The sequence below is a fragment of the Ricinus communis genome, chromosome 2 (genome assembly GCF_019578655.1).
Source record: "Ricinus communis isolate WT05 ecotype wild-type chromosome 2, ASM1957865v1, whole genome shotgun sequence".
Taxonomy (NCBI): domain Eukaryota; kingdom Viridiplantae; phylum Streptophyta; class Magnoliopsida; order Malpighiales; family Euphorbiaceae; genus Ricinus; species Ricinus communis.
In genome coordinates this window covers 12,278,374-12,295,737 of record NC_063257.1, presented here as the reverse complement: position 1 = coordinate 12,295,737, position 17,364 = coordinate 12,278,374, and the positions used below count along the sequence as shown (strand labels likewise).

General features: G+C 27.2%; 2 protein-coding genes across 2 annotated transcripts; one reads left to right on the top strand and one right to left on the bottom strand.

The window, feature by feature from the left end:
• The first annotated feature begins 3,307 nt into the window (after nucleotides 1-3,307).
• On the top strand, nucleotides 3,308-6,659 carry LOC8263249 (12-oxophytodienoate reductase 1-like). Its single transcript, XM_015723687.3, has 5 exons — nucleotides 3,308-3,783; nucleotides 4,339-4,479; nucleotides 4,595-4,725; nucleotides 5,293-5,463; nucleotides 5,946-6,659. The coding sequence occupies exons 1-5, from the start codon at nucleotides 3,713-3,715 to the stop codon at nucleotides 6,536-6,538; spliced, it is 1,107 nt and encodes a 368-aa protein (XP_015579173.3). The 5' UTR covers nucleotides 3,308-3,712; the 3' UTR covers nucleotides 6,539-6,659.
• Nucleotides 6,660-10,499: 3,840 nt separating this feature from the next.
• LOC8263251 (agamous-like MADS-box protein AGL12) lies at nucleotides 10,500-17,244 on the bottom strand. Its single transcript, XM_002526377.4, has 7 exons — nucleotides 16,715-17,244; nucleotides 16,383-16,479; nucleotides 15,791-15,852; nucleotides 12,341-12,440; nucleotides 12,206-12,247; nucleotides 10,937-10,978; nucleotides 10,500-10,822 (listed from the first exon to the last, which is right to left on the bottom strand). The coding sequence occupies exons 1-7, from the start codon at nucleotides 16,894-16,896 to the stop codon at nucleotides 10,730-10,732; spliced, it is 618 nt and encodes a 205-aa protein (XP_002526423.1). The 5' UTR covers nucleotides 16,897-17,244; the 3' UTR covers nucleotides 10,500-10,729.
• Between the last annotated feature and the right edge of the window lie 120 nt (nucleotides 17,245-17,364).

The window sequence follows — 17,364 nt, the reverse complement described above, 5'->3', positions numbered from 1 at the left end:
TACTTTTTTAATACTATTTATAACCACATCTCTTTTTGTTTGAAAAAATCACATAGTAAAAATTATAAAATAATAAAATTACCAGTACTTTGTACTTATCCTATAAACATCTCTACTTAATTGAATAAGCTAGGAAGACCTGTATTAGCCTCCAAACTTTTGAGGAAAACCCTATTAAGTTTTCTAACTTTTATTTTAATATGTTACATTCTTAAATTATAATTTAAATAAAATAAACTCTTAAATCAATTTTAATCTCGACCTATTAATCACTCGAATTATTACTTTTTTTTTTTATGATGAGATTGGAGGTGGAGATTCAAATTTGTAACCTTTATCCGAACTTCATAAAGCTCTCTTACTGGATCAAAGAACTAGTGGTTATTTATTTTAAAATTAAATTTAATCAAATCAATTTAATAGGCATTTCCGATCCACACACGATGGAACATATTAATGCACTTTAAAAAAAGGGGATAATCATATTTTATCTTTTGAGGTTTTCTATATTATACTAAAAAGGATCCCACTTTTAAATAATAAATCAAACTTATAGTAATTTTCTTAGTTTTTCAATTGATTTATTGTTCAGTTTAAAATGAAAGGATAAAAATATTCTCTAATTGACTAAATAAAAAATAAATAATTAATTACAATTTCTCCCCTAAGGTTTATCTTATTGTACTATTGGTCCCTTACTTTTTCCCTATTATACTACATCCCTTGTAAATTGTAATAATATACTACTTTCTTCTTCTATTAATCTTTCTGTTAGTTTCAGTTTATTTTGACTGAAGCATCTCTCCTATTTTGACAAATGTTTTTCTATATTTAATATTTTTGTATTTAGTAGCTATAATGAATATTCTTCAATAAATATTTAGCTTATTATATTATATTCATTAAATTTTATCATTTAATTGAATAAATTAAACTTATTGAAATAATTATGACAATGTAAATTTGCAATCATTATATCAATATGTTTAAAATATAAAACCTTAAAGTAATTATTAAAAAAATATTAATTACTCTTTCAAAGTATTTAGTACTGGTTATCTCTCAATAGGATTATAAACTTAAATATATAATCATTTTAATTATTATTTAATATAACTATTTATTTATTTATATTATCCTATTTATCTCTAGAAATGCAGATAATTCAATTAAATTATAAAATTTAATGAATATAATATAATTGGTTAAGTATTTTTTAAAAATTTAATTGTAGTTATTAAATTTGACTAATTAAAAATATATATATTCAAATATAAATAATTATTTCTTAACAGAGGAACTAATAGAATGATGAATCAATTTATTATTACCAACTAAATGAGGGATTTAGTATAAATAAAGGAACTAATTAGTGTAATATGGAATTTATCTGTTATGTTAGTCAATTAAAAGGTATTATGTGCTTTCATTTTAACTTACAGTAAAACTGTATTTAATTTAATATTAAAAAGTGAGAAACTAACAAGTGTAATATGACAAATCTCAAGGGGCAAATTGCAATTAACCCTTAAAAGATTGTGTTAATTTGAACCTGAGGTTTGATCATGATTATTATTTAGTTCCTTGAACTCAAATTATAACTTTTTTTATTCTTTTTAATGCATTAATTAGTTAAAAATCTCTAAACTACCCCTTTATTACGTCAATTTAAAAGAAATAAAGGACAAGACAGATTGAAACTTCCCAATTTCATTTTTTGAAAAGAAAAAAAAGAAAAGAAAAACTTCCCAAATTTCCTGTGCCCACAATTTCCTTTTTCATTTTTTGGCAAAACTCAACTTTGGCCTTAATTTTATGGGTTTGGTTCTATTCATTCATTCCTATACTTAATTTCGTTTTAAAGAATTTCTTAACCTTTTATTTTTCACACGTTAAGAACTTGTTTAATAGATGCATGTACTATTAAATGAGATTGAGTTTCAAAAGGTTTAAAATAAAGAATGTTGTAATAATAGAAAATTATAAAGAAAATAATAATAAATAAATTTGTTGAATTTCTAATTTAACTATTTATCTTCAACACTATAATTTGAATCTTCTCATAATATGATTACCAATGAGTCGAGCCGCTCGCGAGCTACTCGAAACTTGGCTTGGTAAAAGTTTGTATACTCGTTCGCTAGTTCGTGAAGTTTTCGTTTATTAAACGAACCGAGCTCAAGCTTAGTAGTACTCGGCTCGTTTGAGCTCGCCAGCTGGCTCGTTTAAGGAGCTCACAGCTAGCTCGTATATTAGTTTAATAAATAAATACGTATATAATATATTCTAATTGAAAAGAAAAATATATAAATAGATCATAAAACTTCAACTTTTATTATATTAAAATAATAATATATACCAATAAATTAAGTTTTTAATTATAAATATTCTAATTAAATAATTTAGTGTTACTTATGTAAGTGCTAGTTTAATAATATTGTTAATTAAATTGGCATTTAATTGTGTAAATTTAATTATTATTAATGTCTTACCAATTTATTCTTTTGTTATAAATTAATTTAAATATAATGATAAAATAAAAATTATGTATGAAAATAATATAATTTTATGTATAATATAGTTAATTTAAATTAACATAAACTATGTTGCTTTACTATAAAACTACATAGTTTTAGTATTGAATAAACAAACATATATTATGTAAATGCTTAAAGATATTACTATAAAACTATTTAATTTTAGCGTTGAATAAACAATCACATATTTCATATTAAAAATATTTAAAAATTATAGTCTATATATTTATAAGTAAATATTTTTGTAATATGCTTAATATGAAACTTATAGATAGAGTAACACCTTTATAAATTAATATTAAATGTATTATAGTCTAACTCATAAAGAAAATGTACTAGAATAAGAATTATTATAAATTAACATGAGTAAATATTTTTATAAAATGCTTAATGTGAAGCTTATGAAGCTAGGCTCGACTCGTTTGCATTCTTAGTCTTGACCGAATTGTAAATAGATTTGGAACGAGTTTGAAATAGAATTTGATGAAATTTGTTCAGCTCTTTTTTTCTTCTTTATCAAGAACTTGATTTAATTATTTTAATTTATGAATTTATATGTATATTTTATTTTTGTATATAATTTATTTATAATTATAAAATTTACTGTTACATATTTAATAAAATTTATTTTACGAACTTAAAATCGAGTAAAGTCCGAATTTACCTCATTTATATAAATATCAAGTTAATGAAGAGTCGAGCTCATCATTAGAGAGGAAGAAAAAGTGGAGAGATATAAAGAAAGCAGAAGAATTCTTTTATTCAGAGTTATAAATCTACCCATTATTTATCCTATTAAAATGACAATAATATTTATAATTATAATAGTAATTCTAATTTTATTTTATTTTTTTTCATCGTTCTCCTCTTTTCTTCGTTTCTTTCTTTTACATTTTTTCTTTGTAGAAACTTCCTTTACCATTCTTTGTACCCGAGTTTGGGTAGTTTGTTCCTGTTAGTTTCTAGCGGCTTTAGTGTTCACTAAATCTCAAAAAAGCTTTTAATTTATTTTTAAAAAATTTAAAATATATTCAATTAGTTGTTTAGCCATGCGTTTGCACATTTTTTATTATATGAGAAGTAAAATCAGAAAAGGAAAAAGAAAATATTATGTGCTTTTTGTGTAGGAATACCAATTTGCCAATTTTGGCGACAGAAGAAGAAGTATCAGTAGAATGTGCTCTGAGGCTCCTAATATTCCTCTTCTCCGTCCATATCAGATGGGGAGTTTCAGTCTTTCTCATAGGTAATGTTAGTACCCACATGCTTAAAATTACCATTTCTTTTTTGCTTTCTTTGTATATGATTATATGGTTAGTTGCTTCTTTAGTTCTATGATTTGCTTTGGGCTGTGCTATTTTGATTCCAAAACAGTTGCTCCTTTTTTTTTAAAGAAAATAAAAAAATTATTTTTTTTTATCATCAGCAATACCCTTCTGTCGAAGAGTTAATTTTCTTTTCTAATATTAAATCTTGGACATAGAGGGATTGTTTACTCAATATAAATGTAAAATTTATGTTAAGTCTATTGTTCTCTGAGAAAGGGAAAATGCCAACAGCAACAGCTTAAGATGTTCTTGATTCCTTTCTGTTATGATACTATCGCTATTTTGCTTGTCAGTTCTACAAAATACTCGGGCAGTGTAATTTTGATTAAGCTGTCCTAATTGATTCAGATGCAGTATTCATATGACTGCAAGGGAGGATTCTATCTGGTAATTTCTTTGGCATAGAAAGTTTGAGGTTTGATGAAATTGGATTACTATTTAATAACTGTTTATTTTACTTTTTCTTTTTCCAGAATTGTTCTGGCACCCTTAACCAGGCAGAGATCATACAACAATGTTCCTCAGCCACATGCCTTTTTGTATTACTCTCAGAGAACAACTGAAGGGGGTCTTCCTATAGCTGAAGCTACAGGAATTTCAGAGACTTCTCGAGGGTAATACTTTAGTTATAGTATTCCTTCCAGCTTGAAAGTTCTTTTCTAACTTCACTCACTTCCAAAATTGTTAATTCTGATCATAATGTTTTCAGCTTGTTTCCATTTCTTAAAGGTATCTTCACACTCCTGGTATATGGACAAAAGAACAAATTGAGGCATGGAAACCTATTGTAGATGCTGTTCATGCCAAAGGTGGTATTTTCTTTTGTCTAATTTGGCATGTTGGAAGAGTTTCAAGTATAGGTATGCAGCTCTTGGCTCAATGTAGCTTTTAGTATTTCCTTTTTGTCACTTTACATAGGAATTTTGTTATGATTCTGCTCTGAATTAACCAATGCATGTTGCTCATATTGTAGCTGTATTGCAACAAATTTATGATTAACTTTGAGAAGTGACACCCTCATTTTAAGAAAGTTGAGTCAACATGTAATTGATAGAGCATCGGCTCAAATGGTACACCTATATGTAACTGTAGGTGGAGATATCAGGTCCACTGCCTCTACTCTTTCCGAAGAATAAAAAAGAAAGTCGAGTGAAGTTTTCTCTAGTTAATTTCAATGAGGCGACAGCAGTTTCTCATTATTTGACTTATTTCATATTAACTTGGTGGAAAAAGACCGATTGGTTTACTACCAAGTTGAGTCAACTTAGAGTTAAAACATCAGTTTCACATGCTTTACATTTGTTTGAATGTGATGTCCATTACCACATTTGGAATATTACATTCTTATTATTCTTTTGAGTTTTGAATAAATGTAATTGTTACCTTTCTTATTCTGGATCTTTAACTTTCTCCTATGATCTGCACAGAGTTTCAGCCAAATGGGCAGGCTCCAATTTCTTGTACAGACAGGCCTTTGACCCTTCAATCTACTGGCAATGAAGTTGGACAGTTCTCACCTCCAAGGAGACTGAAAACAGACGAAATTCCTCAAGTTGTGAATGAGTTTACATTTGCTGCTAGGAATGCAATTGAAGCTGGTATGCCATCTTAAACAGCACATAATATTTTCTTTTTCCTTTTAATTCTTTTGTTGGAGGTGGGAAGACAAGCTAATTAACATGGTTAGGTCACTCTATATTAGATATGAGATAGAACTGCAGTTAGAATATTGCAAAGTTGTATTACAAGAAAGAGAAGAAAGAGCAAAGCAACTGATTTTAAAGGATTCCATCAGCAATTTCTTTTCAGTTCTTATAAAAGTTGCTTATATTATTTTCTCTGATTCCTTGCAGCCAATTTTCTCCAACTATATTCGCTTGACCAGCATAGATAATTCACCTGTTTCTGTTCATGAAGTATCATTCAGTGAAATTTTCATTGCCTTCTGTTCTAGAATAATCGAATTGATATGTAAATCGTCAAGATCAAATTAACTAGCAGTCAAGTTCCTGAAGGTCAAACAGTTTCTTTTAACTACTCTTTAACATTAACAATCTTGATTTTTGTCTTTGCTTAACAGGCTTTGATGGAGTTGAGATCCATGGGGCTCATGGTTACATAATTGATCAGTTTATGAAAGACCAGGTGAATGATAGAACTGACAAATATGGTGGGTATCTAGAGAATCGGTGCCGCTTTGCTCTGGAAGTAGTTGAAGCTGTGGTGAATGAGATAGGAGCAGATAAAGTAGGAATTAAATTGTCTCCATTTGGAGACTATATGGAATCGGGAGACTCAAATCCTGAAGCATTGGGACTTTACATGGCTGAAGCATTGAATGACTATAAAATTCTTTACTGTCACATGGTTGAACCAAGAATGGAAACTGCTGAAGAAAGAACTGAATGTGCATACAGTCTTCTGCCTATGAGAAAGGCTTTTAAAGGAACCTTTATTGTTGGTGGGGGTTACAGAAGAGAAGATGGAAACAAAGCTGTGGAAGAGAACAATGCAGATCTTATTGCTTATGGTCGCATTTTCCTTGCTAATCCGGATTTGCCAAGAAGATTTGAGCTTAATGCTCCTCTCAACCAGTATGACAGAGAAACATTCTACACACCTGATCCTGTTATTGGTTATACTGATTATCCATTTCTTGATGCCACTACTTAAGTGTCTGGGTGAAAATTGAAGCTTATATTGTCTCAATTTTAACTCTTGTATCAATAAAAGCAAAAGTTTACATTGATATAGCAAACTTTTTAATGAGAATGTATTTACCGATGGTTATACATCAAGGATTTCAATCTATTTACATAATTTCATGCTAAGAATAATTTAAAATCGCATGACAAAGTTTGTCAAGAAGGATCCAGGCAAAAGGTATAGATAAGTTGTTGAATTTTTGGTCAAATTGCAATTAAACTCGTAGATTTCAAAGTGGTTCAATAACACCTTAAATTTTAAAAAACAAAGCAATTACATCCTTAAAGCTAATTTCATATATTTCACCATACAATGATGTGAAATTCAGTTAGTTTTAAACGCTAAAAGAAATTATTTTAATTCTTTCCAATTCATTTTTTTGTATATGAAGAAGTATTACCTCTGTTTTTTAGTAGCTAAAAATAATTAAAGAAAAATCAATACCGTTATCATTAGTTAAAAAATGAGTTAGCTCTAAGAATATACTTGTTCTACTTTTTAAATTTCAGGGACGTAATTAAACTACTTTAAAGTTTATGAGTTTAATTGTACTATAGCAAAAAATATAAGAACTTATTGATACCTTTTGCCTAATTTTAAAGTTTAGTTAGAGTTGGAGTTAAAGAAGGTTAATAATTAAGAGATTAAACACTTTAATCTTCTTTACTCTTCTTTGGTATGCATTTTTACTAATTAGAGGCTAACCATTAAAGGGGTTAATAGCTAACCTTTTATAGTGCAATTTTATTAATTCCTCTCCCGCAGGTTAAAGGGGTTAAGTTTTCATGGAGGCTCGTATGAGGGGAGGCTCTTGTTTTAGATAGGCTGAAGGTTTTCCTGATGACTTCCACAGGGCCATGGGGGAGACTCAAGTTGTTCATGTTGGTTAGGTTAGTCCAGCTTTTTGGCAGACGCTTCCTGCAGATTGCTATAAGCTCAATATTGATGCATCTTGGCATGAGGGAGTTGTGCGTAATAGGGAAGGACTTTGTATTGCTGCCTGTGCTTCTAGAGATCTTCATATTTCTCCACTGCTTGTATAGGGGTGAAAACGAGACGTTTCGAATACATCATTGTTCAAGCTTTAACTCGGTAAAAATATATTAGTGATCGCAATTGGATCGAGTTTGAGTTTGATATATTTTGAACGAACTCGAACGAGTTAAAAAAAAAAAAAACCAAGCCCGAATCAAGCTCGAGTTGTTCAAATTATTAATTTTTGTTAACATTTTGTTTGTTTTTATTATATAAATAAGAATAAATAAAATAATATAAATTTTTTTAATAATGAAATTAATAGGAAAAAGGCCATAAAATAATAAGCTCAAAGTGATGAATTATCTATTTAAAGACCTAAATAAAAATATACTGAAAATAAAAGAAATAGCTTGTAAAAGAAGGTTATTGTATATATTTATTCTTTTCAAACTTCAGTTTATAAAAAGAATTGAAAATTTATATATATATGTAAGTGTTTAATAGATGTTTCTGAGTTAAATATGAAATCTTTATTATTATTATAAATAATATATTATTTATAACTAATTTAAAAGTTTATGAACATACTAAACTAAATTAATGTCTCCACAAGCACGGCTTAAATTCTTAACGAATTTAAAAATAAAATTAAGTTCAGATCGTTATATTTTTTGGATGAGCTTCAACGACATCAAACCGTTGATATCGTTTTACACTTCTCACTCCTTGGTGGTGAGCTTATAGCTGTTAAAATAAGGTTTTCGCGTGCCTCTAGAACATGGCTTTAGTGAGGCGGTAGTGGAATTGGATTGCTTGCGAGCTGTTATACTGTTTGAATATAATGTAATTAATATCATTTAATGTAATAAAATTATAATGTAATATAATGTAATAATTATTATTACTATATTTGGTTATAAGAAAAAGATATATGTAATACAATGTAATATAATTAAAATTTTAATATTTAATTTTTTTATAATAGTTAATGTATAAATAAAATATTAACTAAACTATTTAGAAATAATATTAAAATTTATTATCTTTTTAAAATACCACCGGTCAGTGGCCGCCAGATTGAAAGTGTTTAAATATATTGATAAAAAAATAAAAAATAAAAATAAAAATATTATAAATAATCATAATTACATATTTTATATGTATTAAATATTATACTAAATTAAAAAATTATTAATTATACGATGTATTTATTATTATATTCCAAACATAATCTTAGTGTTTTTGGTGATTTTTTTTTTCCTTTCATGGTTCTTCCATCTATGTTTTACTTAGGTCTGTAATGTGCCTCCTATGCAAAGATATTCTTGGATTCCTTTCTCTCTTCAGAAAAAAAGAGGGTTAAAAGTAAAAGGAAAAAACTATTATTTTTGAATTTTTTTTATTAATTATCCTGTACCAATTTAATTTATTAATAAATAATTTTCATTTTAATCTCTTAAAATAATATTTAAATTAATTATATTTAACCATTAACACATTAATCATTACTTTTCGTTTCATAAATCTTACCAAAAAATCCTCTAAAGCAGATATTATTTTGTAAGTGCTAAAAAGAAAAAAGAGTTGACTCCTAACTAATTGATTTTTACATTTTTCTCTTGCAAATTGTTTCAACCTTAGAAGTGTTAAATTCTGCTGGTTAATAGTTAAATTCATCAATGGGTTTTGTTTTATTTTAGTGATACTGATACAGTTTTTAGGACTATGCTAATTAAAAGGGTTGGCGATATTGCCATACCTTGTTTTTTTAAGGCTAAATTATAAAGTTTTTTATTTAATTTAAAGACCATTTAGAACCATAATAAAATCAAGTCATCAAATCAAACAAAATTACCCAGCAACATATCACATTTAATCTTATATTTATTATATTAAACTTTGCATTTTATTTCATTTAACATTATGTCATTTTTTTTCCGATATTTTCTAACCTTCTTAATAAGTCATAAATGTCTTTAAAAGATAAATGATTATTAAAATTAAAAATAAGTTTATAAAATATTATTAATTAAAATGAATAAAAGATAATTATTTTATTCTAATTAATTAAAATACATAACTTATAGAATAGATTGAAAACTTTAGGAAATATTATTTCATATCATGAATTATATTGAAAATTTAAAAGAAATATATTTATAGTAAAAAATTTTAAAAGGATATGGTAAGATCTATGTGTATTGATATTTTACTAGAGAAAATAAATATAACTAGTATATATTTTTAATATCAAATAAATAATTTAAATGAATAAAATTTTTCAGAAACAAACAAAAAGGTTATGTTTTTTTATTAGGAAAATATAGAAAATATTGAATTCAGATATGGTGAATAAGATCTATGGGTCCAATAATTATTTATTATTTTATTGATGGATAAAAAATTATCTTCTCATATTAAAATGAAAATTTTTAGTTTAGCCTTTACAAAATAGAGTGTGGTAGTAATCCAATTAAAAGCAAATAAATACTTCCTTTATTCCATAAAAATAGGCTTACTTTCTTTTCTTTTCTTTTTTATCTGTCTCGAATTATAATTATTTTCTTTCTTGAAAGTATAATTGATTTCTTAGTGTTCTAATATGCTCTTATATAATTTAATGTGCCTTGTTATCAACAAATATGACTACCATTATTCATTTTCTTTTTTCAAACACCCTTGTTAAAGTTTTATTTTATGTCAATTAATAAATGGTACTTTTGATAATTAGCTATTGAATTAATAATTAAGAAAGCAAACTATATTTTAAAATAGATGAAAAAGAAAAAAAAATACTATTAAAATCGACCAAGAGAGTGTATATTATTTTGATAATAAAAAATTGGTAAATTGGGTACTTAAATCTCAAAAGCAAAGTAAAGGCTATAAGATCAAAACATTATGTTAAAAAGACACCAAAAAAGAAAAAAGATAACAACTCACAAGAAAATATCAAAGCACACCATAAAATATATTAAACATATTAGTAAAAACCAAAATGATAGTACTTGTTTAAGGACAATACTTATTAGCACCTTTTTCTATCTCATAAGCAACTTAGTTAATTAATTTTATAAGAGTACATCAAGCTAAAATACTCATCTCTCCCAAATATATTACTAATTATTTCTTATAATAACTAATAAGGATATACCCATGATCACACTGGCACTAAAAAGGCTAAAACTGAAATATTTCATTTTGTATAGTTAGTGGATATGGAAAGTTAGTAGTCATTGGTGCAAAGTTAGTAATGTCAACATTCTCCTCTATCTGCAAAAAAAGAAGAAGAAAAAAGTATAGAAAAGGTAAGTAAGAGATAAGATTGATATGTTCTTTTAAGAGAATGTAAAGGAAGAGTTAGTTTAGTGGTGTTTAATTGATTACCTTATCTTGGAGATATTGATTTGCAGCTTTCAGTATTCCTTCCTGTATGACAAAGAAGCAAAATAGAATTAATTAATCTTCTACAATGTAGTATTTTAGAAGAAATGAAGAATGGCAAGAAACACCTCATGAGAATTTCTGGTAACAAGTTTCAAGTTCACATGAAAATTATTTTAAAAACAAAAGTCTTCGACTCTGAATTTAATTGTATGTTTAATTTCATTTTAATCACAATGCTAGAATGGGGGCTTCGGTGAGCTTCTTTCTTCTTCAACAATTTGAAACTATCATCTGCTTTGTAATCTCAAAGAGTCGTCCAAGAGCACTTAGTTAGATTTGCATGTGTTAAGCATAGTGAGTGCCCCATTGTCCTGCAGCGGATTTGTCCAAAAGCTCCTTCTTCTTTCGCTCCAGTTCCCGATTTTCTTCTGCTAGTGGGACACTGCGCTATCTTGGTAATTGACCTCCTGCCCCAATTGATTCCTTAATGCCTCAAAAGAGAGTTTGAATTGAATCTAAAGAGACTGCCTTTGACCTCTCATCAACTAGTTGGATTGAAAGAGCGAGCCCTTCATTCAAAGTCTCACTTATTATCTAAGAAAAGGAGCTCTTAGCATGACTTTTGACCGTTGAATGTGGTCGACCATTAGGCTTGGATTAACCCATCTTCAATGGCAGTCCTAACTAAAGACTAAAGAAAGAGCAATCCGCTGCGCTAGTGAGACTGATCGGGAAGTACTTGAGGCTCGTTGAGACCTGTGCTTTGTCATTTGAATTCTCTACTTCTGCACACTGGGACTTTCTTCTATTCTAGGCTAAAGCCCCTTATATACTAACGGTAGCAAACCGGGGAAGAAGCCCTCTCCATCATTCAACTTTAATTTTAACTACAATGCATTTATTTTACTAACCAGAGATGAATGTTGTATTTCTCTCTCTTAATTACTTTTTTCAAATTAGCTATTTTTACTATATGTTCATTATTTATTTGCAAAGACATCAAATCGAAACACAATTAAAATTGAAAATAATTGTAATAAAACAAATTAATACTTTGTCGCCAAAACAAATTAAGTGTAAAAGATTCAATGACAATTTATATCAATATTTTTCAATTTGAGCAAAGTTTTAGATTCTAGTACTCTTTTTGTAATAAAAAGAAACTATAGTTAGATAATGGAAAATTTTGTTTTAAGGAACAGATATTGCAGAAGTAATAATTATTAGAATACAAGTGAAAACAAATGACTTGAATCACAAAGGACTGACCTTATTCCTCAGCAGCTGGATCTCTTTAGCCATAATCTCCATCTGTGTTGCATTGGCTAGCAATCATTAGAAAACAATTTGATACAAAGGAAAACAAAATATCCAGAAACAAGAAAATTGGTGATACATATATACCTTTGTTGAGCGTATATGATAGATCCAAATTTCAAGATTCTTTTCCAGTATCAGGAGTTCATCAAGTGTCATTTCTGCAGCTCCTCCTCCAAGCAAGTGCCTGCAGTACTTAAAAGCATATGTATTAATTATGTTTCATTAACAATACCTGTATAAACTACTTTGAAATCTAAGAATTTGATTGATGGGTAGTACTTAATGAATTCGATTTGTGTAATTTAAAATTTTAATTCGTAAAAGATTCACAACAAATATTTTGCTTAACATAGTGCATTCATGAAAGTCATTGTCATTATAGGAACACTATGAATTTGGTGCATTATAGTGTAAAATGAAACAGTTCTAAACATCTCTTCTTCAATTCGCTTTACATTTGACATGAAATTTGAATGAAATAAATAAAATGAAAACAATGGGTCTTTGGAGAGAGAGAAAGCCACCATTAAGAACATAAATATTAAAGATGTTGAATAAGTCTCGACCAGCTTAATAATTTTTTCTTTTATAAACTTAGATGAATAAACTCTAATGCAAATTTGGGTACTGATAAATGAACTCAATTTGGAAGAGTATCAAAGCTAGTTTATTTATTTATTTGGAGTTAGTTTATTCAGATGTTAGGTTAGATAATTGAGTTAAATGATGGTTAAAAAAATATACATTATTAGAATAATGACTAGGATAGAGAAATTTATAAGTATCGATTGGTAAAAGGTTCATTAAAGCACGTCAGTATTTGGATTAGTAAAACCATAGTGTATGTATAGTGGTGATGGTTTTGCTACCAAATTAAAAATTAAATGACCGAAACGAAATCATAAAGAAAAATCAGTAACCAAAGTTAATAAAAATGTAAAATTAAGTGATTATATATGTTAATATTTCATTAAAGTAGATAATAGAGTATTTAGAAATTACTAGTTTGTTATCCACGTATATTGCATGTGAATTTTAATAATTTGATTCATTATTATTTATTTTTAAAAAAAATTGAGAATTAATACATTATTTTATTTAGTAAATTAATATCTAAATTGCATCAAATACCCATAATTACTTTTCATATCAATTACTTTTTGCTTAAACAATTAAATTCTAAATTCATAATTATTATTTTATGACATATATATATATATATATAGTATCTGAAAATAATTTTTTTTCCATCCAAATTAATGTTAGTTATCTTAAATTATAATTTAATAGAATTCATTCTTGTTTAGTTCTTTTACCAACCGTTTTTTTTAATTTAATTGCAATTCAATCTCAAAAACGAATTATCCTATAATTTTCAGTGTGATAAGTCTTGGGCTAAATTGTATAAAATGGGTGGAAATAAAATAATTAAATCAAGAGTTATCATATTAAATTTGTGACTAAAGTAAAATTCTTTCTTGACATGTAAATGCAATTAAATTAAACAATATATATATACATCCTAATAAATATCTATATTGTATACACAACTCAATGCAAAATTATTTTCTTATTAATTTTGGAAGTTCAAAAATATTAGTCAAAAAGATGAACAGCTTAAAATAAAAAGAAATTTATTTCCAATACAATTCTATTTTATTATTATGTAATTATAAATATTATTATCATTATTATTATTATTAGTAAATAATAATTTATTGATTTAATTAATAAACGAACAAACTAACTTATTATAACTAAAAAATTAATAAATTTTTTAATAAATTTATCCATTTCGCCATCTTTGCATTTTATATATATATGAACTTGTGATAACTTTATCGAGTATCTTGATATATCTATATCATACTCTTTTGTGCAGGCTTCTCTTGCCCTCTTAATTCTAGTATACTGACTTACTGCATATGGTTCCCATAATTTTAACATCTAAGAATACTTATTTGAATTTTTTTTTATATATTTCTATTTTCTGATTTTTAAGGGAAATAAAAAAATTTCACTTTCATATAAAATTTGTAAAATTTATAAAATATATTTATTTGTTATTATATAGAAAGTTTTTTATTTTCTATTTACGTAATATTTTAAGTTTAAAAGATAAATTTAGAATAAAAAAGGTGAAAAACTCTTTTATTTTCATTTAAAAATAAGTGACCTTTTATATAAAGAAAAGAATAATGCTAACAACACCTTTTTTTGAACACTTTCTTAGATAATTGCTCTCTTATTGGTTCACTTTATCTAAATTTTCAATTTAATAATTTGTTACATATTTAACAAGTTAAACTAAATTCCTATTATTTCTTAATAAATAAAGATAAAATAAACTTACTTAATAATGGAAAGGTAAATTTCTTTCACTTTCACAATGTACTTAAAATTCACTATTTCAATTTCAAGAATATTTTATTATGTGAATAATAAATTTTTTATTTTTCATAATATTACACTTTTAAAATTACTTATATAAAAACTAAATCTATATGAAATTGTTAAAAATAAAAAATATAATTATTTATATAATAAAATATTTCCTAAATTGATCATTAGTAAATAATCTTATTTTATTTTTATTTATTAAGAGAGATAATATAAAATTAGTTCAACTTGTTAAATAGGGTTTTCTTTCTTTCTTTGATAATGATTGAATTTTTATTACTTTTCTCTAAAAATGAAAAATACATGATAAAGTATTTATTAAATAGATTGTAACTTATTAATTTGAAAAGTCAGATAAACTGAACCGACCGAAAATAATTGTCTAAAAAAGTATTCAAATGAAAATGTTGCAAGCAATTCTCAAAAAAAAAAATATAAAAAATATGTTAAAACTTATTTTTCAAAGTTCAATTATAATTTAAAAAACATAAAAAAAAGGGTCTTCTATTTTCATTTTAGAAAATAGCATAAGAAAATATAAAACATTATTTGTTATTTCCATTTTAAAATCTTTTTTTAGCTACAAGTAAACACAGCTCTTATAGATAATTATCATAAAACAACTTTATTTGATTAAGCTGTTATAATGACTTCAATCTCTGACCTATACTTCAAAAGAAAAAAGGAAGAAGAAAAGAAAGTAAGATTACAGTGATTGGTCATCAAGTCATGAGAGCCAAAGATACACCTTCTGGACAGGTATATTCTTGCAAGAATATATGGAATTTTGGGATGACCAATTATCATAGTCTGTCGCTAATTTCACTGGAATATTTATAAACATGTTTGACAAATGAACTAACCAAATGTAAGTTAGCTTGGCTCCACTTGGTTTACATCTAAATACTTTTTTTTTCAGAAGAAAAATGTGAGATTCTTCTATATTATTTAGGCTCAATTAGAATATGAAGCTTATTAAGGACTTGATAAACATTAATACAACAAGCTTCAGGAATGAATAAGCTTTACTTGATTTGAGCTCAATTCAAGCTCCAACAATAACTTGCAGGGCCATATAACTGCCTAATTCATGTACTCAACGAATTGAATAGAAATAATCACATAAAAATGTACCTGAGTCCTTTCTGGAGAATCTCAATCTCTTGCTTCAACATGGAGATCTCCTCTTTTGCATCCTACAGTCAGCAATGAAAATGAGTAATAGGAATACTCATATATAGAGGCATATGATTTGGGGCATCATAGCAATTTCTTTTCACATGAAAGTGTTATCGGATATAGTTTATAATCCTATGTGGTGGGCTAAATTTATGTAAGAATTTATCTATTGCAAGCTGTTGATATTTGTATAAAATGATAACAATCAGATAATGATATAAATAGTTATTGAATTTTGCGTTTAATTTTATTTTGATGATGTAATTATAACTAAAATTGAAGTTGAATGATTGAAACAAAACGAATCAAAATTCTGTAAGAAAAAATTAACAAAATACAAAGTTTAGTAACTATTTATATTATTAACCCTCATAAAAACAAATGTCAGAAAACTCATGCCTTTAGTCCCTCCCACCCTTTGAGGAGCATTAGAGCCAAGCATCTGATTCTATACCATTTTAGACATTCTCTGTCTGCCTTTCTTCACTAAATAAAAGAATTTGTATACAGTTTTCAGATAGTTAATTTGACAAAGACATCTACTTACTAGAGGCTGCTGCATTGTCTCTTTCGCTTTATCCTCAGCCTGCAGCGAATTACCTCCTGTAGCATTCATGTACCTCTCAATAAGCCCCGACATAGTTCTGGAAACAATGAAAGAAAGAGTTCAACTACTAATTTACTGATAATATGCATAAAATTTACAAATAAGGGAAAAATACTCGAATTTGAGATTTTAACTAAGTTGAGATCATTCATCTGTCGCCAGACTAAGCCTGGTAATACAAGATAACTAGTGTTCGTATGTCCGTGATGAGGTTGAATCATCTTATGCATAACCTGTATTGGAAAAACACAAAAGAATGTAAAGAGAGATACCCTTTGGTGGCTAGATCATAGAGCTTCCCATGGGCGGAGAAAATGAAAAGTCCAATTTCAGCATCACACAGCACAGAAAGCTCCTTGGCCTTCTTAAGGAGGCCAGATCGGCGCTTGCAGAAGGTAACCTGCCTATGCACTGGATTTTCAATTCTTTTCATTTGAACCTTTCCTCTAGCCATTAAGGTAGCACTAAACAAAAGCTTTCTTCTTGTCTGATATTTGATCTTAGTAAGCTGCTAGTTTTTCTTTTCTTTCTTTCTAGTTAACTGTAAGCTTTGCTGCAAGCAACCTTCCACTAGTTTGAACTAGCTTCAAGGTTGTTGCAATCCTCCCCTACCCAAAACAAGTTCTCTAAAGATTTGCTTCTCTACTTAGATAGCTTCAATTACTCTTATATACATGTATATATATATGTAGTTCCCTAGATTCTTTCTCACCTCTCTCGCAAGCTCTTCAGAATAAAGCAGGCCAATACTTCTCTGCCTTTACTCTTCATGACCAAACTTTCTTAGTTTATTTTACTTTATTTAAAAGAGATGGTGCTGGGCTATACAGTAGAGATAGTCGAGGTGGCTGTGCTACTTTCCAGTCTGAACCCTCCTTTTCTCATTTCTTCTACTCATATGCACAAACAAGTGTTATTACTG